General features: G+C 42.3%; 1 protein-coding gene across 1 annotated transcript; it reads right to left on the bottom strand.

The window, feature by feature from the left end:
* Positions 1 to 1,374: 1,374 nt before the first annotated feature.
* sfrp4 (secreted frizzled related protein 4) lies at positions 1,375 to 24,687 on the bottom strand. Its single transcript, XM_062957028.1, has 6 exons — positions 23,827 to 24,687; positions 23,641 to 23,724; positions 13,092 to 13,157; positions 9,785 to 9,983; positions 5,725 to 5,788; positions 1,375 to 3,632 (listed from the first exon to the last, which is right to left on the bottom strand). The coding sequence occupies exons 1-6, from the start codon at positions 24,272 to 24,274 to the stop codon at positions 3,444 to 3,446; spliced, it is 1,050 nt and encodes a 349-aa protein (XP_062813098.1). The 5' UTR covers positions 24,275 to 24,687; the 3' UTR covers positions 1,375 to 3,443.
* Positions 24,688 to 26,969: the final 2,282 nt, after the last annotated feature.

Below are 26,969 nucleotides of genomic sequence, written 5' to 3'. Positions count from 1 at the left end.
ATGCTCCTTTCTCTGGATGATTCCTAAGCCAGCCTATGTCTATGTAGGGGAGAAGGGAGCCAAGAGCTCACTGGTTGAGTTCTAGTTCTGACCTTTGGCTTGTTGGCTCTTTCTGCTTAGACTCCAGTCCTCTCTCCTTACTTTGGGTGACAGATTTAAGCTCGGAGCCACACCAAGACCCCTTGGGTTCCCATGTGGTCCTTATGTTACTAGCTGTACCCAGCCATGTGTATATGGGATACCTGCAAATCTCTCACACAGTAGTTCAGATGGGAACACATTACACTTTGCTTTGGAAAGTAGGCAGCTGTATTTGGCCACAGTCAAGTTCTTTAGATAATTTTCCTGCACGGAAAGGCCCAACATAATCTATGGATAGGCACTTTGGGAGCAAGATACATATGAATGAGAGTGCAGCTCACAAAAAGCAATATCCACAGTCTGTTTGATTGATTTGAGATCCATGTTGAAATCCAGGTGAGTTAGGAAGGATACGGAAAGGCCGATGGAGGAGGCTTTCTTAGAACTGATCTTAAGCCAGCTGCTTATATGATCATCCTGAGCTAAGTGATGAATTAGACCAGATCCTAGACTGAAAACTCTGATCTTGAGCCAATATTTAAGCGCCCACCACCAGACTCGAATTGACAAAAGTGGTTCCTTGGATTCAAGTATCAAGGCACAGGATGCTACACATCTGGGGAACTGGCAAAGGACCCTCACAAACTGTGTTTGTTGTTGGTCTATTGTTGACATCTAGTATTATCAAAAGTGACTCATAATTCTACACATGAAATTAAATTTAATGACAATATTTAGAAGTGGCATAAGCTTTATTTGTTTATTTTTTCCGGGCAATTACTGGTTCTTTTACGAGGGCTATCCAGAAAGTAGGTTACGTTTTGGATTTTAAAAAGGACAAAGTATAGGATAAATCATTTACCATATGCAGCTGAAAGACGCATCCCAAAACTACAATCTCATGTAATCCCTATTGAAATTTAGCCACGTTTCATATAGATAAATGAGTTTGAAAAGTACTGCCCAGTAAATTGCCGCCTCTCTCCTCCGTTTCCAACAATGGGGCCGTTTTGGCTATGCTGCAGGAAAGGAGAAGGGAGAAGAGCTGAGGACACAAGCGGGGAATTTACTGGAGCAGTACTTTTCAAACTCCTCTATCTATATGAAACGTGGTTAAATTTCAATGGGGATTACATGAGATTGTAGTTTTGGGATGTGTCTTTCAGCTGCATATGGTAAATGATTTCTCCTATATTTTGTCCTTTTTAAAATCCAAAACGTAACCTACTTTCTGGATAGCCCTCGTATTATACCAGCATTTCAAACCAGAAAGTAAATAAAAATACAATGAACTACAGAGAGTTTAACATTTATTGTTCTGTACAGTAGAATGTCAATCATGCTTGCTTACATTATGAAAAAGGATACAAATGCTATGCTGGCAATCATTTACATTAGTTTTGCTTTGATTTTTTAAAAAAGCAAATTATAAAATATTTGTTATTTTCAGAAAAAACATCAGAAACTAGCAGTTATAAATGATTAGACAAGTTTTAGACATTCCATTAAATGTGCTAATAAGTACAGTGAGAGCTGAAACAGTTATTAAAATAACAGTGAAATATTAAGTTGACAATATAAAATGTACATGTATTATTAATAACATTTAGTCAGGGTGTACAACAGAAGACTTAAGAAACTGGTGCCACTGCACTCTCATACACTAACATCTGGGTTAACCTACTTTTTTCTTTTCAAGACCGAACATGCAAGGTTTATAATGGGTTATAGAGGTGATTAGTTTACAGCTATAGAAACTCCCAGAGCAGTGTTAAAATAAGTAAATGTGAACCTCCAGTCACCTTTTGTGGATAAAGCACAGATTATCAGTTTGACATAAGTAAACCTGGGAGGGATAGGATAAGAGATTAGAACCAACAACCAATGAGTGCAATGCACAACCATTCAACAAGCCATCATTTCTGCGTACAGCTGGTTCTCAATGAACAAAATACAGAATGGGGCAATGTGAGAAAGGTGGCCCTCCACATGTTTGCAGTTCCATCAGCCCTGGTAAGGAATTGAAGAATCTGCAATCAAAACATATCTGGAGACCCAAATATACTCCTTTTGTTTTAGAATCAGCAAAAGCAAGGTAAGACAAGGTTTGTCTTGCCCCTAGAAAAGGCCATAGTGGTTGCTGCTTACAGGTAAATATGTTCAAAACTGGGAACACAATACTTTGCTCATCCCTATATAAGAAAAGTAGCTCATCATTACATAAGATTATGAAATGTCTTTGTCAAAAATGCATTCCAGTACTAAACCCATATAAAAATCCTCAGCATCCTATTGTATATACACCTACGGCCAAATGTTTTGTTTATACTCAAACTCCAGAGCTCCTATTGATGCAAACCAAGATTTAACTTTAAAATTCTCCAGTGTTTAAAACATAGATCCTATATTGGCAATTTTCTACTTGCTTTCAACTAATTACATTCACTTATTTGTCTCTGGATCACATCCATCATATGAACCACTAAAATTTACTTAAATCAGAAAAGGTTATGTAAAACTGAATTCCATTTTCAAATGTGAAGGCAAAGGATTGGAAAGAAACTCAAGGCACCTATTAGCTTCCGAAAGGTTTACATTCATTTCAGTTAAGTGAACCAATCTATGTGCAGAGCTGCTAACTTTTTGTAATTGTAAAAATAATTTTTAAATAATTGTTTGCTAATTGGCACCATCTATTGAAAGGAATGGGATATCCAATGTATGAGAGGTTCACGTTTTATGTTTTAATGCACTGAGATTTCTGGATTAGGGAAAATATTTGTCTGATAAAATATTACCAACACCTAAAATGTGCTAATATATATTTAAAACACATTAAAAAACAATATTGCAAAGCAAATTTGCTATTTGCCATAATTTCAGTTCAGAGTATTACATATTTGCATTCTACATTTTAAAATCTTTCAAAAAAATTTACATGTGGCAAGAATTATTTTAAGCTTTCCAACTACTTTTTGGAAGCACTGGTTTCTAGCTAACATATTTATATACAGCAATTAACATTCTTTTTTAAAAAAAAAAAAAGCTGGCCCAAAGAATATTTAAAAATAACTGTCTTTTACTACACAAATACAGACAATGTTTAGTGATAAAAATAGCAATAGAGTTCTCCGTTCAGATGGAAAGTGGATGTTTCTTGTAGAGCACTTTTGTAATGGAGACCTTAATAAAGAAGCAAATTTTCCTCATGCTATTATGTGAAAATAAATCTTTTAACGGTAAATTATTGTAAATAAGGTCTATTTGGAACATAGCAATAAATGTCTACATTGATGGATTCAGGAGTACACCTATACCACTTTGGTCAGATTGTGAGTATTGGCAGGAATAAAAAATGTGATTCAATTTTTTTTGGAATTAACGTCTTTTTGGTCACTTCTTGGTTTAGTTATCTTCTTGGGACCAGAAGGGGCTGGGTTGGCTGTCTTCAAATTTTGTTTTGGTACCCCGTTGCGTCCGGAGCTTTTGGCACTCTGACTTTTATTAGGAGCTACTCGCAGCTTCTGTTCTTGGAGACGCTGTTCCCATCGCTATTAGAAAAGAAAGGAAACACATTAGTGGGAGAGAGAGAGAACTCACAAATTAGTAACCAGTGATGACCAACGACTTGCAGGACAATGGAGTGGATCCACTCTTGATTTCAATCTAAAGTTTAAAGAACCTGTCCTAAGTACCAATCACATCTGCTCTCCCCACATAAAATAATATAAAAACATTAACTACGTTTTCCTCAACTAGTGCTTCCAGAAGTAGATTTAACAGGACCCTACAGTTGCTGTTTTGTCAGGCAACAAGCAAATAAAAAAAAATCCACATTTCTGAAATCTAAATAATACTTAGTAGTTGGATGAACAGAATAAAAAGATGAGGGGGAGTGTAATGTTTAAAGAGATAGATGGAGAGGAAGGTCAGACTGTAGAGAAGAAAATTGTAGCAGCAATTTATTCAAGCTATCGACTACCAAAAACCAAATAAAACAAAGCACTGCTGAGCAGCTCTTTGAGGGCATAGCCACACAGGAGGAAGAGGCTACACAGTTTTTTTTAATTATGTTCAATGGGAAAAACACAAAAGAGGGATGACTTTGCTCGTTATACATTTTTAAGGATGGCAATTCCACAGAAAATGCCCAGTGTGGAATCAGCTGAGAAAAGAAGTACCTGATCTTTATTTAGAGCAGAGTTTCTCAACCTGGGGGTCGGGACCCTGGGGGGAGGGGTCGTGAGGGGAGTGTCAGAGGGGTCGCCAAAGACTATCAAAAACACATATTTCTGATGGTCTTAGAAACCCCTTTGGTTGTAGGTTAAATATATATCCCAGCAACTACAACTCCCAAATGAAAAAATCAATCAGCCCCCCCAACCCCACCAGTATTCAAATTTGGGCATATCAGGTATTTGTATCAAATTTAGTCCAATGAAAATACATCCTGCATATCAGATATTTACATTACAATTCATAACAATAGCAAAGGAACAGTTATGAAATAGCAACAAAAATAATGTTATGGTTGGGGGTTACCACAACATGAGGAACTATATTAAGGGATCGCAACATTAGAAAGGTTGAGAACCACTGATTTAGAGAGACAGTGTGGTTCACTGGTTACAGTGTTAGACATGAACTTGGGAGATATGAGCTCAGGTCCCTACTGGGTCATGGAGTTCCCTTGGTGGCTTTCAGCTGTCCAAAGCTCAACCTGACCTATCTCAGAGGACTGGTGTGAGAATATAATGAAAGGAGGAGACCCATGCCTATGAAGATGTAAGTGTAACTAACAAATAAGTAATAAATAATACATGGAAGCAGATGGATATCATGGATTAAAGAAGCAGATGGATCTCATCTTTCCCATGTTCCCAATGTTGGTTGACTTCTTTCCATGAGGATCACTTTTCTCAAACCTTAATCTGTTTTTCGTCCCATCCTTTTGCTTTTGACCCAATCTATCACTGAAGTAGTGATTCAAATTACCATATCCCTCTATTTAATCATTAAAATCTGTTTATTGATCCAGTCCATCTAACCTAAGCAGGAGTGATGGAGACAACACTGCATGAGAGCAGCAAGGCAATAAAAGTGAACGTCTTTCTGTTCAAAGCAAAACTGGCTGTGTTTTTCTGGTAAAGCACAACCAAAGGGAATTTCCAGCAAGATAAATAGAGGAAGGCAAAAAATCCCCCAAAACAGTTTGGAAAAGGTTTTGATGAGACTGCCAAGGAAGTGGTCATTTCAATGTATCCTCCTGCAATCCTGTGGTGCAGAAGGAAAGGCCTGAGTGTTGTGTTCATGTAACAACAGCTTGTTTATACACAGAGGAGTCTGATGTTTCTGTGCAGCTGAATATATTGGCTTCATGGCTAGCCGCAACAATAGCCATAGCCCTTGATTGTGCCATAGCTCTCAGAAAGTTTCCTTTCCTGTGCTGCTCTATGTTAAGTGGTGAATGTGTGCAAAATGTTTTACTTGAATTATATCATGTTTACCTAACATTTCTATCCCTTTGTTACTTTTTACTCTTTGACTGCTGATTGGAAGCCAATTTTCCTTCATAGAAAATTGAAAGGAGGTGTTCATAGCATTTTTAGAAAAGATCATAGAAATATCAAATAAATGTCTTACCTTAAACCTTTTGCTTAAAGGTTCCTTCCATTTTTCAACTGAGCACCCATCAAGAAGCATCAACCTGAAATTATGGTAGAAACAAGAGGGAAACAAAAGAACATAATCACTTCTAAGTTTTGAAGATTCCAGCATAGTAAGGTATGCTTCAGACTTCAGACAATATCCCATTTACCTGGAAATAAGATTCCACTTAAACTCTGCATGACTTGATAATTACAAATATACATTATAGGATATCACTGTGAATTTATTTCCTTGAGTTTTAATGTTTGGCTGGACTATGCCAAATTATATAGACCAATCCTATGGCAGTAAGGGAAATAAAGAATGGCATAATGCTCTTCTGATTTATTAAAGTAACCGTAACAAATAAGGTCACAATTCAATACAGCTAAAAATTAAAGGGAAACAAAGCTGCTCATATCATATAATTTAACTTTCACAAGATGCAAGTCTCTTTATGATGAATCTAGATATAATATTATGATTGTCCAAAATAGATACATCATTCATTGGTATCAATAGTAATTATATATATTTATCAAATACAGTAGAGTCTCAGTTATCCAACATAAACGGGCCAGCAGAACGTTGGACAAGCAAATATGTTGGATAATAAGGAGGGATTAAGGAAAAGCCTATTATACATCAAATTAGGTTATGATTTTACAAATTAAGCACCAAAACATCATGTTATACAACAAATTTGACAGAAAAAGTAGTTCAATACACAGTAATGATATGTAGTAATTACTGTATTTACAAATTTAGCACCAAAATATCACGATGTAGTGAAAACATTGACTACAAAAATGCATTGGATAATCCAGAATGTTGGATAAGCAAGTGTTGGATAAGTGAGACTCTACTGTAGTTTAAAATCAATACCCATCACATCTGCCTTAAATCTATTTCCAGGAGAGAGGGATTGATTTTTGAAATTAGTTGATTAGTTTATCCCTCCTGGAAAATGAAATGCTACTTATGGAGTGTGACCCAGTATAGTAAAGGTAATCACGTTACCCATAAAGTTAATTTTGGATTTGACTCTCCAAACAGTCTGCATCTATTTTTAAAACAAACTACACTACATAACACAATGTATGTTCCTGGGTTATAAATGTGATTTCCTAATTGGTTCTATCATAAAAACACGGGAAGAGTTTATTAAACTGCAAAAACTTAGTTTTCACAGGACATCCTACAGCACATTTTGCTATTGTTATTCAATAAATACCTAATAGCGTCTCAATCAATTCAACATAGTTTGTGGCAGCCACAAAAACAAAGTTTCTGGAGTATAACAACTACTTTCAAAGTAAGTATCACACAATTAAACAGGAAATAACACTTTCAGACCAGGAACAAAAAAAATTCAAATTTTGTTACAAAGTGCTTTCCAACGGTCCAGATTTTGTGTCCATATCTTTATATACTACATAACCATGATTGTACCTGAGTTTGGAATCTAAGCAATACTGGACTGGGTTACTACTTGAATAAGAGACTAGGAAGGATCTTCAGATGGGACAAGGAAATAATGTCCTGTCTGGAGATGTTCCATCGATCTGAGCTAGCCATACTGGGCTAAATGGAGATAGAACACCTTAGAACTAGCCTAGTGAGACTGGCTAAGTCTCATTCCACATAAAGGAGCTTCCAATGTTGTAGTACCTTGTCCTCTACTACATCTTTCTCTCCACTCTTAGGCCCCTTCTACACTGCCCTATAAACCAGGATCTGATCCCAGATTATCTGCTTTGAACTGGATTATATGAGTCTACACTGCCAGATAATCTGGGATCAGATACTGGGATATAGAGCAGTGTAGATCCAGGCTTAGATAGGGGGCCCTTCTACACAGCCCTATATTCCAGAATATCAAAGTATAAAACCTCACAATATCTGTTTTGAACTGGGTTATCTGAGTCCACAGTGCCATATATTCCAGTTCAAAGCAGATAATGTGGGATTTTATTCAGCTGTGTGGAAGGGGCCATTGTTGTCTAGTAGGAGATTTTATCCAGGGTTTTTAGGTAAGCAACATAAAAACAAAGAGCACAAACCAGCAAGAGATTATTGTACACAAATTCGATACTTCTAAATTGAATGTGGCTGTGATATAGATGGTCCGATTTTTGTTCATCAATACTATCATGCTATTGTATTTTTGTATTTGAGAGAAGAAGAAAAATAACTGTAAGGTATGAGAATAAATCCCTGTGTCTTTGTTGGCCACAGCACTGTATCAAACTGAGCATTGTGATGAACTTTACTGTGATGATCTTAGTTCAACATAGCCTTCTATGTCCTTGAAGCCAAGATCGAGGCCACAATATAATCATGAAAATCATATTGTGATAGAACAAAAATGTGGTATTTACTTCAGCACTCTTCCAAGTAAGACACCATTACTGCTGACATTTTTAAAAGCCGCTGTAACTCAAGCCCTGTTTATGTATCACCCAGTTCAATGAGAAACACAATGTTTTGTTTTGCTGTCTTGTTCAAATCCCTTAAGAAAGCATATAAAAGGAAAACCTCAGTGACCTTTAGAAGCATCACTGGAAAACTTCTATGGGACTTAGTCTGATCTTTTCCCAATTCTGAGTTTAATTTTGAAAGCCTTTGTTCACACGGATGCATTGTCATGCTAAAATGCCCAAGCTTAACCAAAATGTTGCTTCTTATGTTGCACACACCAGCCCATTTTTCCTCCCACTATTTCTCTAATCAAAACATAGATATTCAGCTTGTAAATCACAGTCACAGAGTTAGAAGGAGCCCAATGGGCTACCAAGTCCAATGCCCTAATCTGTCATCCTATTGTGGTTTTCTCAACTTCCTTTTCAAAGTATTCATACAGTCTCACCTCTGGATGTGGAAGCTCAGATTTATCACTATTCTCATATAGGGTGCCTGAAAATTATCTTTACTATTTCAATTCTATACACAACTGTAAAGATAATTCTACGCAATGGTGTAATATTAGGTTTTGAAGTGCAAAATCCCTTCATGACAGCCTATTAGCAATGCCCTCGTACAAACTCAAAAAAGCATGTGGCTAGGCGGAACTATTGTTTCACAAACATTTTTGGAATTTTGCATCTCTGACGAAAGCAGATCTTTTGTAAAGCTAATGGGTCTTCCTAATTCAGGATTACTCCTGAGCAGAAATTGCTAATCAAAATCCATTGTTGACATACAGGACCATAGCCAGAAAAAGTTTGGGGGGGGGGGGGGGTTGAAACTTTTTTTAAGCAAATCATGAAGAGTAGTTCCATAATGCAAAATAATTTGGAAATCGGGCTCCATCAATAAACTTCAGTGGACACTTAAGACAGATAAACTTCAGTGGACACTCATGGGAATTTAGTTAATCAGTTAAAATTCATGAATAAACCAGGTTTAAAAACAAAAACCTGAAAATTTTCGAGGGGAGGGTTGAACCCCTAACTTCCCCCTTGGCTACAGCCCTGTTGACATATTCCAAAAGCATTCGCGGTTCTCTAAATATTGGCATTAATAAGGCCGAAAGGACAGACTCCACCAATGAAAAAGAAGAATTAACAGGCTCACAAATGTAAACAAATGCATATACATTCAAATGAATGAATGGGGGGGGGGGGGGGGAAACAGTGGAGACTGAAAAATCAACAAAACTCAGTGAGTGCTAAATAATATGGTGATTGGTGAGTGAATTGGAATACTGTTGAGAGAAGGAACGGGAGGATTCAAAATGCAGACTTTTGTTGCAATTTTTCTTTACTACTCTCAGGATTTCTCAATGCGTTCTGTAGGTCCTATTGGGAGAATAAACTGGCTGATAGTTACAGACCCAAAGCTACCCACTATATTTCATGGCTGAGCACAACCATATCACTTACAATGGTTCTCCATTGTGTATGGAGCTACTCTGAAATCAGGGCCATCCTCATTCATTTTAGTTGATGGATCACCTCCAAGGATACAATTGGTTTTCTTTCCTTAATATTCTTAATATGGAACTTGAGACATTTGAATATCAAACTCTAGCTGTGACGTTACCATTGCTTACCTTGAGCGCCACTCATAACACATTATGAGGACATCTTGATTTGGTAGAAGGGGAGGGCACTGGCAGGAAGAATTCGTATAGAGAGGGACCAGGGAACGGGGGACTGGAAATGAAGATTTCAGCACCTCCTTCACATCAACCATCGTGGTGATTTCATTGCAGCTCCCTCTCTCCGTGCTCTTTACTTTAGCATGGATAACTGCAGCACATAGAAGAGAAGTAAATGCATCATTCCACATGAGTGAAAGTTTTGGGAAAAATTAACAGCCTGGTGTGATATTATATGGCAGTGTGGACTCATATAATCCAAAGCAGAAAACCTGGAATCAGATGCCTTAAGAACAATACAAATTAAAATGGACATTTAAAATAGAATTATAAAATACAATTAAAACAATTAGAGACATTTAAAAACCATACAATCACAGTTAATCACATAATCCACAAGCATAATCCGGGCCGTTACTAAACTGCAAAATTGCAAAAACTTTGTCTTTACAGGAAGACATCCTGCAGCACATTTTGCTACAGTTTTTCAAATATCTCACCGAGTCTCGACCAATTCAACATAGTTTGTGGCAGCCACAAAAACAAAATTTCTAGAGTGTAATAATGACTTTCAAAGTACATACCACACAATTAAACAGGAGATAACACTTTCAAACTAGGAACAATTTTTTTTCAAATTTAGGCTATGAAGGAAAGAAGCTCAACTCTTAGAGGAAGAAAATATATTATCTACTGGTTGTGTATCCCTTATTTGAAATGTTTGCGACCAAGAAGGTTTTGGAATTTTTTTGGGGGGGGGGGGGGATTTTGGGAACTATTTTTTCATAGATGTGTATAATGAGATATTTGAGAGATGAGACCCAAGTCTAAACATGAAATTCATTTAAGCTTCATATACACCTTATAGCAGGGGTCCCCAAACTAAGGCCCGGGGGCCGGATGCGGCCCTCCGAGGTCATTTACCTGGCCCCCGCCCTCAGTTTTATAATATAGTATATTGTATATACATATAATATTGATAATAATATTATAATGTAATACAATATAACACTAATAATAATACCATATAATAATATTAATTATATATTCTATATTACATATAACATTACTAATAATATTACAGTATTAGTGGTATAGTTCAATAAAGTAATATATAATGCTAATATTGTGCTATGCTAATAATATAATATATTGTATGTACATATAATTTGTAAGCCACTCTGAGTCCCCTTTGGGGTGAGAAGGGTGTGATACAAATGTAGTAAATAAATGCAGTAAATAAATAAATAATAAATAAATACATTTTAGACTTAGGCTCGCCCAAAGTTTGAAATGACTTGAAGGCACACAACAACAACAACAACAGCAACAACAGCAACCCTAATTAACTTGACTATCTCATTGGCCAGAAGCAGAAGCACACTTCCCATTGAAATCCTGATAAATGTATGTTGGTTAAAATTGTTTTTATTTTTAAATATTGTATTGTTCTTTCATTGTTCTTTTTGTTATTGTTGTTGTTGTTGTTTTGTACTACAAATAAGATATGTGCATTGTGCATCAGAATTTGTTTGTATTTTTTTTTTCAAATGATAATCCGGCCCCTCAACAGTCTGAAGGATTGTGGACCGACCCTCGGCTTAAAAAGTTTGAGGACCCCTGCCTTATAGACACAAACACAGCCTGGAGGCAATTTTATACAAATTTTGAAAAAAAATTGAAACGTAGGATGAACCACCGGAAAGCAAAAGCACCACTGTCTCAGTTGCTCATGTGGATAATTTTGAACTTCAGAGCATTTTGGCTTTCAGAATTCTCTATAAAGGATGTTCAACCTGTTTTATTCGAGTGCTCAGCCAATTTGGCTAGATACTACTACTACTACTACTACTATGACTAATAATAATAATGTTTATTTATACCCTGCTTTTTTTTCTCTACAAGACTCAAAGTGGTTTACATTAAAAGCATGTCAGTACAATCCTAAAACTACAAATATATTGGTTAAGTACTGAGTCAACTTTCACTGTGTTGAAGAAAAGATTGTCTATGCCACTACTTCTTAAAGCGTGGCTGTTGCGGTCACAAAAATTGGTGACAGTAAAAGGTTTCTGAACGTTATCCATTAAATGCAACAACAGTGTTTACAGTGAATCATGGAAACAATTATTCAGCCGTACTCTACAAAAAGGAGAATCAGCCTATTTAGTAAGCCTTGTAAATGCAGATATATTTTCAGTAAATGTTTGATTTTATACATGTTTTATATACAGTAGAGTCTCACTTATCCAACATTCACTTATCCAATGCATTTTTGTAGTCATTGTTTTCAATATATCATGATATTTTGGTGCTAAATTCGTAAATACAGTAATTATTACATAGCATTAATGGGTAATGAACTACTTTTTCTTTCAAATTTGTTGTATAACATGATGTTTTGGTGCTTAATTTGTAAAATCATAACCTATTTTGATGTTTAATAGGCTTTTTCTTAATCTCTCCTTATTATCCAACATATTCACTTATCCAACATTCTGCCGGCCCGTTTATGTTGGATAAGTGAGACTCTACTGTACTTATATACCTGGGGATCATGTAAAAATTTCTTGGGTGGAAAGAAGTCGCGAGTGGAAAAAGTTTAAGAAATAGAAAAAGAACTTTTCCAGGGATTACAAAAGGATGCTGCTACATGGTAAAGTATATGTGTTGGCCCCATTTCATTGTATAAGGTCTCTTAGGCAAGAAATACTCAGATAGTTTTGTCTGTTCCTTCATCTGAAAAGACCTAATAATCTCCCTCTCTCTAACAGATGCAGTTATGGATATGCTGAACCTTAAACACGACATAATAACCTGCTTCTTTCTCATAAATGCAAGTATGAATATGTTGAGCCCTAAATGTGACTTAATAATCTCTCTCTTATATATGTATATTGAGCCTTAAACATGACCCAATAACACTATGTAAACTGATATTTGTTCCTAGGTTATAAATGTCATTTCCTAATTAGTTCTATCATAAAAACATAGGAAAAGTTGATTAAATTGCAAAAACTTTGTTTTTATGGGACGTCCTGCAGCACATCTTGCTCTAGTTTTTCTAGTTTGTGGCAGCTATAAAATTGATGTTTTTGGAGTATAACAACTACTTTCAAAGTAAGTATTGAACAATTAAACAGGAAATAACATTTTCAAACCAGGAACATTTTTTTTTCAAATTTTGTTACATAGTGTAATCTCTCCCTCATAGATGCAGTTATGGCAAGAATTGTTCCTTTGCTCCCAAGAGCCTTACCGTAGCTGTAGTTTTTGCTCAGATACGTGGCCAACGTGGGCTTCACCTTCTTACACTTGCAGCGATCTTTGGAGCAAAAATAAGACAAAATACAGAGAGAGTTGAAAGAAACTACATAATTTGGAAAGGAAGAAGCCGGACATTTTTTGAGAGGAAGAGGAGGGTCACTTTGGGAAAGGACAGTTTGGAGAAAAGGGTCAGTTTGGGAGAGGAGAGTGTGAAGAAGATGATGGGAGTAATGGCTGATACCAGAATTAAAACAAAAGAACAAGTACTGTTCAAAAGTATGATTTGGGCATGACAAGCAATGATTGCATGGGGATGCAAAGATGAAAAAGTGGATGATAGAAAACTGTCAGAACCCTGCTACTAGAGCCTGGATGTGGCTCTGAGTTTCAGGGTCACTGACATTGATAAGACACCTGCGTCCCAGGACTCGGAGGAGAAACGGCTGATGGACTTGGCGGGGAATTTGCGCGGGGTTTTACTGAGCGGGAAGAGACTGTTCAAATGAGGGGGAGGGTATATAAAGGAGGGTTGGCCGGAGCCTCCCATTCTTGGCTTTTCTGATGTTCATGTTTCCTACAGTAAAAGTTCCTGGTGATACCACAAAGAGTCTCGTGTGTTCATTCAGGAGCGGCTGTGGTGAGCTGACACTAAGCCAAGAAAACGGACACCATCCCGCTGTAGCGGTGAGGTGTAACATGCAAGTGGAGGATGAAGAGCTCTTGGGCGCCGGAGGAGGAAGGTCGGAAAGGGCCACTCCCGAGACGGACGCTGAGTTCCACCAGCTGGCGGCCCTGGCGTCATCCACCGCTTATGCCCAGCCAAATGGGGTAACCCAGAGGCGCGGAGTGGTGCGGGGAGATAGCACCGGAGGAGAGGAAGGTTCACCTTCCCCAGGCCCGCAAAAGATGGTGTTTCTGGAGGAGAGGATGTCGGCGATGGAGACCACCCTGGCAGTGATGTCGAGGGCGATGGAGCGCCTGGCGGTTTTGGCGGAGCCGGAGCGAGGAAGGGAACTCCGGGCTAGCTCAATGTGGGACGTGAGCATGGGAAGCAGCCAGGGCTTTGCAGACCTCCCAGCACCGAAGGGAAGGGAAATGCGAAAGGAGCCCGGTGCCCGGCCCAAGATCCAAACGAGCCTGACGCGGGTGGAGGAGAGTGACGACGAAGGGGAAAAGCCTCCGAGAATCCCGGCTACGCTCCCAACTGAGACCCTGGTGCCCCTGGCGAATGCCGGGCGTGGCACAGGACAAAGGGAAGCAGCAGCGGGGCCCACTGGCCCGCAAGGGGGCTTGCGACGGGCGGAGGATTGGGGATTGCCACCACAGGGACCCCTACCGAGACGAGAGGAACTAAGGATCGAGTTTGGGGGAGAGTCCTCTGAACTGGATTTTTTCCTGACCACGGTGAGGGGCTATATGGAGGACAATGCCCACACTTTTAGAACGGAATCCAGCCGGGTACGGGCCATTGGTGCAGTGTTGAAGAGGGGAGCGGCCAGCTGGTACGTTCAACTACACGCGCGGCGCGACCCATGTCTGGGGTCACTCCGACGCTTTATGGGGGCCCTGGAGACCCGTTTCCGAGATCCACTGGAGCAGATCCGGGCGAGGGAGGAGTTGAAGACCGTCTCCCAGGGGCAGAGGTCGGTATCTGAGTATGCGGAGGAGTTCCAATGCCTCGCTGAAAAGGTGCCGGAATGGTCTGCAGTGACAAAGATAGAACTCTTCAAAGAGGGGCTCAGGCGGGAGATCCTCTCCTGGGCGGTGCATCGTGATGAGCCTGACACACTGCGCGGATGGATTCAGCTGGCGGGGCGCATCGAGACATCGCTGGCCCAGGCGAGGAGGCACCGAGGAGGGCTACAGCAGCGGCCGCAGATGAAAGAGGGGAGCCGGAAGGAGGGATCAACCCCAGCCGGGAGGAGAACGGAGCCGACAGGGAACGTGAGCACCAGCAGGAGGGGCTGCTTCGTGTGCGGCCGTTTGGGCCACAGGGCTGCCGAGTGCTGGCAGAGAAAAGGGGAAGGCGGAGGCCCGCCCAAACCAAGAGCCGTGGCAGGGAAACGCGCCGAGGAAGAACCACCGATGAGGCACCACTCGGGGGGGTTGGTAAGTCAGGACAAAGCCATGATAGTGGTCCCCATTCAGCTGGAAAGTGGCAGCAAACAAGCAACCTGCAAAGCATTTGTGGATTGTGGATGTTCCAGGAACATCATCTCCCCTGAATTAGCCGAGGGATTGGGATGCGAAAGAACGAACCTAGAATCCCCAATAGCTTTTTCGCAGTTGGACGGATCCACAGCATCGGGATCATTAGCTAAGTACAGTACCGAAGATGTAAAGTGTAAGATAGGGAGTTGGGAAGGAAAGGTGTCATTTGTGATATCACAAATAGCCAGCTATAATGTTATACTAGGCATGCCATGGCTGGGGCAGGCCAACCCGCAAATCAACTGGGAGGATAAGAGCATGATCTTCAGGATGAAGTTGGAAGGAGGGAGCCAGGAAGTGGAAAGGGAGCCGGGGAAAAGGGGGGAGGAAGACTCTATCAGGATAGCAGAACTGGCAGATAAATTACCCCCAGAGTATCGGGATTTTGTGGACGTATTTGATGAGAAGGAAGCAGACAGTTTCCCACCGAAGCGGAGAGTTGAAGTGAAGATAGAGCTAGTCCCAGGAGCAGAGCTTCCTAAGGCAAAAATATACCCAATGTCGGCTAGGGAAAAGGAGGAACTGAGAAAATACATTGATAAAAACCTAGCGAGGGGTTTCATAGAGCCTTCAAATTCCCCTCTAGGGGCGCCTGTGTTGTTCAGGCGCAAAAAGGACCAAACGCTGAGGCTCTGCATTGACTACAGGGGCCTGAATGCAATCAGTTCTGGAAATAAATACCCCCTACCTTTAGTGAAGGACTTGATCGCCCAGTTATCGGAGGGACAGATATTCACTAAATTGGACTTAATTGAAGCGTACCATAAATTGCAGATTAAACCAGAGGACAGGTGGAAGACGGCCTTCTCCTGTGCATTCGGATTATTCAATTATCGTGTGCTCCCTTTCGGTTTGTGCGGCGGAGGCGCCGCGTTCATGCAATTAATCAACGAAGTGTTGCATCCATTGTTGTACAAGGGAGTCTTTGTTTTTTTAGATGACATATTGTTAGTATCTCGGACTAAGGAGCAACACATAGAACTAGTCAGGGAAGTCCTGCAAAAGTTGAGAGAAGCAAAACTGTATGCGAAGCTTGCCAAGTGCGAGTTCAATAAAGACCAGATAGACTTTCTGGGGTATAGGATTTCCTCCCAGGGAGTGGCGATGGACCCTGCGAAGGTAGAAGACGTGAGGGGGTGGGAAGCCCCCAAAACACGGAAGCAGCTGCAATCCTTCCTAGGGTTCGCAAACTTCTATAGAACATTTATCAAGGACTTTGCGCGCCTCACTTTGCCATTAACGGATTTGTTAAAGACTAAAGGTAGGGGAGAAACAGCCAAAGTGAAGGCCCCGGGGGCCAAACTGACCTGGACAATAGAATGCCAGGAAGCTTTCGAAGCCCTTAAAAAGCGTTTTACTGAGGAGCCTGTCCTACAGCACCCTGATATGTCTAAAGCCTTTGTATTACATTGCGATGCGTCAGACCGGGCATATGGGGCAGTTCTGCTACAGAAAGACGAGGGGGGGAACCTGAAGCCATGTGGCTATCTGTCAAAAAAGTTTAGCGATACAGAAAAAAACTGGCCGATTTGGGAGAGAGAAGCCTTAGCGATTCTAAAAGCACTAGAGTGCTGGAGACACTTCCTGGAAGGAAGTGGAACACCGTTTGAGGTGTGGACTGACCATAGAAATTTACAGTATCTAAGATCCCCTCGTAAACTATCAGCGAAGCAAATTAGATGGGCCCAATATTTCAGCCGTTTTGATTTCAGACTCAGATTCTTCCAGGGGAAACATAATATACTCGCTGACGCTCTCTCTCGGATGCCTCAGCACGGGGGAGGAATTCAGGAATCTGAAGGGAGTATTTTTCTTGATAAGCAATGGGGCCTGGCAGTACTAACTCGAGCACAAGCGGCCAAAGAAAACAAACGTACTGCCATTTCCACGGGGGGAGGAGAAATATGGGAGGAAGAGTTGAAGCGAGCGTATGGAATGGACAAATGGTTACAAACAAACAAAGAAAAGGGAGAATTGTGTGGGGATTTGGTGTTTGTAAATAAGAAATTGTATATTCCTGAATGTTTAAGACGAGAAATGTTAAGGAAGTACCATGATAACAAGGGTGCGGGTCATCTAGGCCCCACCAGGACTATTAAACTGTTGGCCAAACAATGCTGGTGGCCCGGAATGAGGAAAGACGCCAGGGGATACGTCACGCAGTGTGAATTATGTGCAGAGGGAAAAACACCACCGGGGAAGCCCCAGGGGCTATTGCAGAAGGTGGTGGAGCCCAGGAGGCCATGGGAATGCGTAGCCATGGATTTTGTAGGCGAACTACCCCCCAGCAGAGGCCACAGATACATTTGGACAATATTGGACCTATTCTCAAAACAGGCACACTTTGTGGCTCTGCCAAAACTTCCTTCAGCTGAAAAACTTGCTGATTTGTATGTGAAGCATGTATATCGCCTACATGGGTGTCCCGACAAGATAATTAGTGACCGGGGAGTCCAATTTACTGCAAAATTTTGGGGAAAATTCTTACAGCTGTTAGGAGCAGAAAGGAACCTGAGCTCGGCCTTTCATCCCGCGACCAACGGGGGGGTCGAACGTACCCAACAGACACTGTGCCAATTCTTAAGGATGTACACCAATTATAGACAGGATGATTGGGCGGACCTTCTTCCGTTTGCTGAGATGGCTTTTAACGGGGCCGTACATTCGGCCACAGGTCGTGCCCCATTCGAAATAGTATACGGACAGGAGGTGGCACCTTTCCCCAGGCTACCCGAGTGGAAGGAAGGGGAGGGCCAGACCGACGAGGAATGGCCGGCCAAAATCAAGCAAGGGTGGCAAACCGTGGTAGAGGCATTGCGGGAAACACAAAAGAAGTACAAGCTCTTTGCGGATCGTAGGCGCCGAGAGGGGGACAAATTGGGCGAAGGAGATCTGGTTTGGCTGAGCACAAAAAACCTGAAATTGGGGTTCCCATCCAAGAAATTGGCTCCACGCTATATAGGGCCATTCAGGGTAGCAAAAAGAATAAACGAAGTGACCTATGAGCTGAGGCTACCAAAGGACCTAGGAAAGGTACACCCGGTATTCCATTGCAGCCTGTTAAAAAAGTATAAAGGAACTCTGGACAGCGGAGAACAATAGTTGTGTTTAATCTTTTCCTTCCAGGACGAAGGGGAGGAGGACGCCATGTCAGAACCCTGCTACTAGAGCCTGGATGTGGCTCTGAGTTTCAGGGTCACTGACATTGATAAGACACCTGCGTCCCAGGACTCGGAGGAGAAACGGCTGATGGACTTGGCGGGGAATTTGCGCGGGGTTTTACTGAGCGGGAAGAGACTGTTCAAATGAGGGGGAGGGTATATAAAGGAGGGTTGGCCGGAGCCTCCCATTCTTGGCTTTTCTGATGTTCATGTTTCCTACAGTAAAAGTTCCTGGTGATACCACAAAGAGTCTCGTGTGTTCATTCAGGAGCGGCTGTGGTGAGCTGACAGAAAACTGGAATAGTTATCTATATGATCGGGTCCAATTTCAAATTAGGTATAGGAGGATGATACTCAAGAAGATAAAATAAAATAAAGAACAAATGGATGACATATATAGAATGTTACCCATTCTATATACGTCATCCATTTGTTCTTTATTTCATCCCCTTTTGAAAGGAGACGCCAACACAAGCATCTTATAGAAATTAAGAAAACTGTATGCATGATTAAAGATAATAGTATAGAATAAATACATGGTTGGAGGGAGGAAGGAAGGGTGGGCAACATGGGTGGCTTTAATATTAAAAGGTAAAGGTAAAGGTTTTTCCTTGACATTAAGTCTAGTTGAGTCCGACTCTGGGGGGTGGTGCTCATCTCCATTTCTAAGCCAAAGAACTATCCATAGACACCTCCAAGGTCATTTGGCCAGCATGACTGCATGGAGCACTGTTACTTTCCCGCCGGAGTGGTACCTATTGATCTACTCACATTTGGATGTTTTTAACACGTGCACAAGTATTAAAGCTGTTAGGTATAATACATCGATATTTTGTAGAACTGTACGAATATATATATAGAAGAAGGAAGAAGAGGCTGGGTACATTTCGGAGAGAAGGGGCATCTTTGGAGAGGAAAGTTTGGGGAAGAGGGTCAAGTTTGACAGGTAAGGGGTTTGTTTTGGAGAGGAGGGTTAGGCCCCTTCTACAATGCCATAAAAATCCAGATTATCTGCTTTGAACTGGATTATATGGCAGTGTAGAAGGAGCCATAGGCACTAATCACTAACCTAAAACTCCTGTGATACTTAACTAAAATAAATTAAAGCACAATAAAACTTGATTAAATAAGTTTGGTTAAAATGGGATTAAATAGCAAGAAAGCAGGGGTTATAGTGACATGTTTTGGAGAGAAGAGTCATCTTTGGAGAGTAAAGTTGGGAGAAGAGGGTCAAGTGTGAAGGAGAAGGGGCCTGTTTTGGAGAGGAGGGTCATCTTTGGAGAAGAATGTTTGGAGAAGAAAGTCAAGTTGGGGAGAGAAGGGATCTGTTTTGGAGAGGAGAGTGAGGAGAAGAAGATTTGGAGAAGAGTTCAAACTGTACATTGGGGAAGGAAGAGGCCGGGCGCATTTTAGATAAGAGGTTCGGTTTTGGAGAGGAAAGTTTGGGGAAGAAAGTCAAGTTGGGTTTCTGTGAGTTTTCCAGGCTGTATGGCCATGTTCCCGAAGCATTCTCTCTTGATGTTTTGCCCACATCTATGGCAGGCATCCTCAGAGGTGTGAGGTCTATTGCCAACTAGAAAAGTGGGGTTTATATATCCCAACCTGGAAAGTCCAGGTTGGGAGAAAGAACTCTTGTCCATTTGAGGCAAGTGTGAATGTTGCAATTGGCCACCTTGATTAGCATTGAATGGCCTTTCAGCTTCAAAACCTGGCTGCTTCCAGCATGAGGGAATCTTTCGTTGGGAGATGTTAACTGGCCCTGACTGTGTCTTTTATTTAAAAAAATTATTGATGATTTTAATACATGTAATAAAATAAGAGGAGATGGGAAAGGGGAAAGGAGAAAAGGGAGAAGAAAAAAGAGGAGGGAATGAAACACACACAAAAAAGAAACAGAGTAAAGATTTAAAAATCAGGGAAAGGGAAAAAATGGTGGGGGTGGCAGGGTTTAGGCTTGTATTTCCATTCTTCTTCATGGTGATTTTGTAAGTAAGAGTTTCCTCTTTTACAGTCTACAGACAACACTGGCTCTTCGGCTTAGAAATGGAGATACTTGTAGCCAGATTAAAAATGAACAAAATCTGGCTAACTGTATTTTAAAAACTCTAAAATCAAGACAGTAAATAAAGAACAACATTCAGAAGATTCCCCCAGGCAGGAAGCAGCCAGGCTTTGAAGCTGAAAGGCCATTAAATGCTAATCAAAGTCGCCAATTGCAACATTCACACTTGCCTCAGACACGGGTTCCCGAATCACGAAGAGTCGTTCCATAACGTGTAATAATGTAGAAATCAGACTACATCGATAAACTTGCGGGGTTTTGGTTAACCAGTTAAAATTCATGAGTAAATCATGAATTAACCTGAAAAAATTTTGGGGGGGGGGGGATGAACCCCTCCCCCCTTAGCTACAGCCCTGCTCACACCTCTGAGGATGCCTGTCATAAATGCGGGCGAAATGTCAGGAAATAATGTTTCTGGAACATGGCCATAGGTAAAGGTAAAGGTTTCCCCTGATGTTAAGTCCAGTCATGTCCGACTCTGGGGGTTGGTGCTCATCTCCATTTCTAAGCCGAAGAGCCGGCGTTGTCCGTAGACACCTCCAAGGTCATGTGGCCAGCATGACTGCATGGAGCGCCCTTACCTTCTCGCCGGAGCAGTACCTATTGATCTACTCACATTGGCATGTTTTCGAACTGCTAGGTTGGCAGAACGGAGCCCCGATGGCGAAGTGGGTTAAAGCGTTGAGCTGCTGAACTTACAGACCAAAAGCTCCCAGGTTCAAACCCGGGGAGCGGTGTGAGCGGCTGCTGTTAGCTCCAGCTTCTGCCAACCTAGCAGTTTGAAAACATGCCAATGTGAGTAGATCAATAGGAACTGCTCCTGCGGGAAGGTAACGGTGCTCCATGCAGTAATGCTGGCCACATGACCTTGGAGGTGTCTACGGACAACGCCGGCTCTTCGGCTTAGAAATGGAGATGAGCACCAACCCCCAGAGTCGGACATGACTGGACTTAACGTCAGGGGAAAACCTTTTTTTACTAAAGGTTGGCAGACGCTGGAGCTAACAGCGGGCGCTCACTCCACTCCTCAGATTTGAACCTGGGACCTTTTGGTCTGCAAGTTCAGCAGCTCAGTGCTTTAACACACTTCGCCATCGGGGCTTCTTTGAACATGGCCATACAGCCCGGAAAACTCACAGCAACGTGACTTTCTTTCCCCAAACATTCCTCTCCAAAACCAACCCACCTCTCCTCACACCTCTGAGGATGTCTGTCATAAATGCTGGCGATGGGTCAGGAAATAATGTTTCTGGAACAAGTCCATACAGCCTGGAAAACTCACAGCAACCCAGTGACTCTGGCCATCCACAACAAAGAGAAAAAAGGGTCGTCTTTGGAGAGGAATGTTTGGAGAAGAGGAAGGTCAAGTTTGAGAGAGAAGGGGTCTGTTTGGACAAGAGAGTGAGAAGAAGAGTTGAAACAATGCATTGAGGAAGGAAGACGCGGGTCACATTTTGGAGAGGAGGGTGATCTTTAGAGAGGAAAGTTGGGGGAAGAAAGTCAAGTTGGGTTGTTGTGAGTTTTCTGGGCTGTATGGCCATGTTCCCGAAGCATTCTCTCCTGACATTTCACCTGCATCTATGGCAGGCATCTGGGAGCGCTGGTGGCACAGTGTATTAAAGCGCAGAGCTGCTGAACTTACGGACCAAAAGGTCCCAGGTTCAAATCCTGGGAGTGGAATGAGTGCCTGCTGTTAGCCCCAGCTCCTGCCAACCTAGCAGTTCGAAAACATGCAAATGTGAGTAGATCAATAATTTCAAATTTCCAAATTTATTTAATGCTTAGACCATAGGTCTTTCGCATGCAAGACAAACAAACAAATACACAAAACCAGACCATCAAATACAATATAAAACATGCCATTAAAACCCTATATAGCTCATTAAAACATTAAAATGCCTGCAAAAGAGAAGGCTGAGAGGAGACATGATAGCCATGTACAAATATGTGAGGGGAAGCCATAGGGAGGAGGGAGCAAGCTTGTTTTCTGCTGCCCTGCAGACTAGGAAACGGAACAATGGCTTCAAACTACAGGAGATTCCACCTGAACATCAGGAAGAACTTCCTCACTGTGAGAGCTGTTCGGCAGTGAAACTCTCTCCCCCGGGCTGTGGTGGAGGCTCCTTCTTTGAAGGCTTTTAAACAGAGGCTGGATGCCCATCTGTTGGGGGTGCTTTGAATGCGATTTCCTGCTTCTTAGCAGGGGGTTGGACTAGATGGCCCATGAGGTCTCTTCCAACTATTCTATGATTCTATAAATATCAATGTCAGGATATGCCCTTCAAATACTACATATTTCATGGATTAGCACCAACATAATTAAAAACAAGATAAAACCAAGTAAGTACAGCATTATTAAAACTTTAGATCAATAGGTACCGCTCTGGCAGGAAGGTAACGGCGCGACATGCAGTCATGCCGGCCACATGACCTTGGAGGTGTCTACAGACAACACCGGCTCTTCGGCTTAGAAATGGAGATGAGCACCAACCCCCAGAGTCTGACATGACTGGACTTAACGTCAGGGGAAACCTTTACCTTATGGCAGGCATCCTCAGAGGTGTGAGCTCAGTCGGAAACGAGGAAAGTGGGATTTATATACAGTAGAGTCTCACTTATCCAACATAAATGGGCCGGCAGAATGTTGGATAAGTAAATATGTTGGATAATAAGGAGGCATTAAGGAAAAGCCTATTAAACATCAAATTAGGTTATGATTTTACAAATGAAGCACCAAAACATCATGTTAGACAACAAATTTGGCAGAAAAGGTAGTTCAATACGCAGTAATGCTATGTAGTAATTACTGTATTTATGAATTTAGCACCAAAAAATCACAATATATTGAAAACATTGATTACAAAAATGCGTTGGATAATCCAGAACGTTGGATAAGTGAGACTCTACTGTATCTGTGGAATGTTCAGGGTGGGAGAAAGAACTCTTGTCTGCTTGAGACAAGTGTGAATGTTGCAACTGGCTGCCTTAAAGAACATTTGTTGGAGAGGAAAGTTTGGGGAAGAAAGTCAAGTTGCAGAGAGAAGGGGTTTGTTTTGGAAGGGAGAGCGAGGAAGAAAGGGAGAGGCAAGGGAGGCGGGTGTCCTCACCGTGTCCGGATCGCTTGCACTCGGGGGGCAGAGGCCTCTCCTGGACCATGATGTCGTCGGACAGGTCGAGCCACTTGATGTCTTCTGCCAGACAAAGACAGAGAGAGGGAGGAAAGAGGCGTGAGGGCGGGAGTGGGCCGCTTCCTGGGCCGGGCCGTGAGGGCCCTGCCTGCCCGTCCGCCTTACCTTGGGGCAGGTCGGTGACGATGGCCTCGGGGGCGATGCAGACGGCGCGCTCGTAGAGGGGCAGCTCCTCGCAGGCCAGGGCGGCGGGCCAGCTGTGGTTGTAGCGGCGCAGGAGGGGCTGGCAGCCGTCGCGGGCGCGCTCGCAGAGGGAGCGGCAGGGCTTGATGGGCTCGTGGAGGAACTCCGGGGCGCAGAGCGGGGCGAACATGGCGCAGAGGAAGAAGCCCAGGACGGGGCTGCAGCCCTGCGCCACCAGCTCCTGGTACTGCTCGATGGCCAGCACGGCGTTGGCCTGGGTGCTGTGGTGCAGGTGGTTGGGCATGCGGGTCAGGTTCCAGGGCATGTGGCGGCACATGGGGATGCGCACCGGCTCGCAAGGGGAGCCGCCCCGCCACAGCAGAGAGCCCCACGACGCGCCCAGGAGCAGGGACAGCCACAGACACAGCATCGCGGACGGGAGGAGCAGGACGAGGCTTCTGTTGCGGCCTCAAGGATCTCCCTGCCTTGGGACCAGGGACCCTCTTTATAAGCCGCGCCGGCCGTGACGTGGGACGGGTCGCCCTCCGCGTGACATCATCACCACCGCGGCTCCCTTTGATCCCCGGCGGCATCGTCGTCGTCGCAATCCTCATCATCATCACCGCCACGGATTTCTGACGGCGCGCCTCTAAGCCGCGCTTCGTTTCCCGCCCAGCGAGAGATCCCACGCCTGCAGTTTCTGAGGGGAAAGTGGCGTTTCTGGGAAGGAAACTGCCCGACGGGGACACGTTCAGGTGCGTGGAATGGCAGAGTCTAGCGCCCAGAAAGAAGACAGATAAGTAGATAAAGCCACGATTAAAGTTTCTTCTCTGCTCTTGGAAGTCTCACTTTTCGAGACCCCAGCCCCCCCCCCCCCCCCACACACACACTGCCCTAGAATGCAGTCCAACACAGTTAAAGTGCATTCTGAAACAAGAATTTTGTTTTACGTGACAGTGGCAGCTCGGATAGTATATGCTAGATCAGGGGTCCCCAAACTTTTTAAACAGGGGGCCAGTTCACGATCCTTCGGACCATTGGAGGGCCGGACTATAGTTGGCCACTGAGCAATAATAACAACAACAACAACAATAAAAAAGAGGGTTGGAAGAGACCCTTTGGGCCATTGAGTCCAATCCCCTTCTGCCTTTGTGCACCGAAAGCACAAGCAAAGCACCCCTGACAGATGGCCACCCAGCCTCAATGTTAATAATAATAATAGTAATAAAATTACGATCTGCCAGCTGCAAAAGGCCACCTACTGGGATCTGCGCGCATCATCCGAAAATAAATCACACCGTCCTAGACACTTGAGAAGTGTTCGACTTGTGATTTTGAGATACGAAATCCAGCATATCTATCTTGTTTGCTGTGACATAATAAAATAATAAAAAAATAATAATAACATAATAAAATAATAATAATAATAATAATAATAATAATAAAGAGGGTTGGAAGAGACCTCTTGGGACATTTAGTCCAATCCCCTTCTGCCTTTGTGCACCAAAAGCACAAGCAAAGCACCCCTGACAGATGGCCACCCAGCCTCAATGTTAATAATAATAATAATAATAATAATAATAATAATAATAATAATAATAATAATAAAGGGGTTTGGAAGAGACCTCTTGGGACATTTAGTCCAATCCCCTTCTGCCTTTGTGCACCAAAAGCACAAGCAAAGCACCCCTGACAGATGGCCACCCAGCCTCAATGTTAATAATAATAATAATAATAATAATAATAATAATAATAATAATAATAATAATAATGGTTGGAAGAGACCCCTTGGGACATTTAGTCCAATCCCCTTCTGCCTCTGTGCACCAAAAGCACAAGCAAAGCACCCCTGACAGATGGCCACCCAGCCTCAATGTGAAGGAGGAGGAGGAGGAGGAGGAGGAGGAAGGGGGGGTTGGAAGAGAAGAAGAGACCCCTTGGGTCATTTAGCCCAACCCCCTTTTGCCCTTGTGCCATGGGGGCCGGATAAATGGCTTCGATGGGCCGCATCCGGCCCCCGGGCCTTAGTTTGGGGACCCCTGTGCTAGATATTGGAAAACCTCAGAGGTACCTCCCTTAGCAGAACTGGAACAATATATTTTAGAGTTGCTGATGATGGACAAAATAACGATGCACTTAAGAGGAGAACCTTTAGAGAACTGTTAATGAATGGCAACCAATGATGATGATGATAATAATAATAATAATAATAAACTTTATTTATACCCCGCCACCATCTCCCCAACGGGGACTCGGGGCGGCTTACATGGGGCCATGCCCAAAACAATACAATATCACAGCATCCAACATTTCAATGTAAAATTAATCTAAAAATGTACATAGAGGAAGCTAATAGACTGAAGGCAGGGAGGAAACAGATATAAATTTGGAACTTATAATATTTTATATATCTATATATATAAAAGAGTGATGGCATCACGGCAATTCACAAAACAACAAAAGTACAGGCCCCCCAACCTCAAAATTTGACAACACAACCCATCATCCACGCCTCAAGGTTGATACAACAAAAAGAAAAGAAAAATAAAGTCCTAATTAGAGGGAGAGCAATAATTTTTTTTTATCCAATTGCTGCCAGTTTAGAGGGCTAATCTCTGCCCACTGGGTTGCCTAGCAACCAAGGGACAGCCAGGTTTCAGTTAGGGGACAGGCAGATTTAGGCCTCACTTAGACTTCTTCCACAGATTATCTAATTTGCACTGGATTATATGGCAGTGTAGACTCAAGGCCCTTCCACACAGCTATATAACCCATTTATAATCTTATATTATCTGCTTTGAACTGGATTCTCTTGACTCCACACTGCCATATAATCCACTTCAGTGTGCATTTTATACAGCTGTGAAGAAGGGGCCTCATATAATCCAGTTCTGAGCAGATAATATAAGATTATCAATATACAGTGGAGTCTCACTTATCCAACGTAAACAGGCCGGCAGGATAAGTGAATATGTTGGATAATAAGAAGGGATTCAGGAAAAGCCAATTAAACATCAAATTAGGTAATCGTGATACAAATTAAGCACCAAAACATCATGTTATACAACAAATTTGACAGAAAAAGTAGTTCCATGCGCAGTAATGCTATGTAGTATTTACAGTAG

The sequence above is a fragment of the Anolis carolinensis genome, chromosome 6, assembly GCF_035594765.1.
Source record: "Anolis carolinensis isolate JA03-04 chromosome 6, rAnoCar3.1.pri, whole genome shotgun sequence".
Taxonomy (NCBI): domain Eukaryota; kingdom Metazoa; phylum Chordata; class Lepidosauria; order Squamata; family Dactyloidae; genus Anolis; species Anolis carolinensis.
Note: the sequence above shows the minus strand (reverse complement) of the source record. Positions and strands in the feature narration are given on the sequence as shown.

Coding starts and splice junctions, on each gene's coding strand:
- sfrp4 (XM_062957028.1), bottom strand. CDS start 24,274: ATGCTGTGTCTGTGGCTGTCCCTGCTCCTGGGCGCGTCGTGGGGCTCT. Junction 9,984..13,091: donor GAGCAAAAACTACAGCTACG/GTAAGGCTCTTG, acceptor TATGTGCTGCAG/TTATCCATGCTAAAGTAAAG. Junction 3,633..5,724: donor CTTTAAGCAAAAGGTTTAAG/GTAAGACATTTA, acceptor CTTTTCTAATAG/CGATGGGAACAGCGTCTCCA.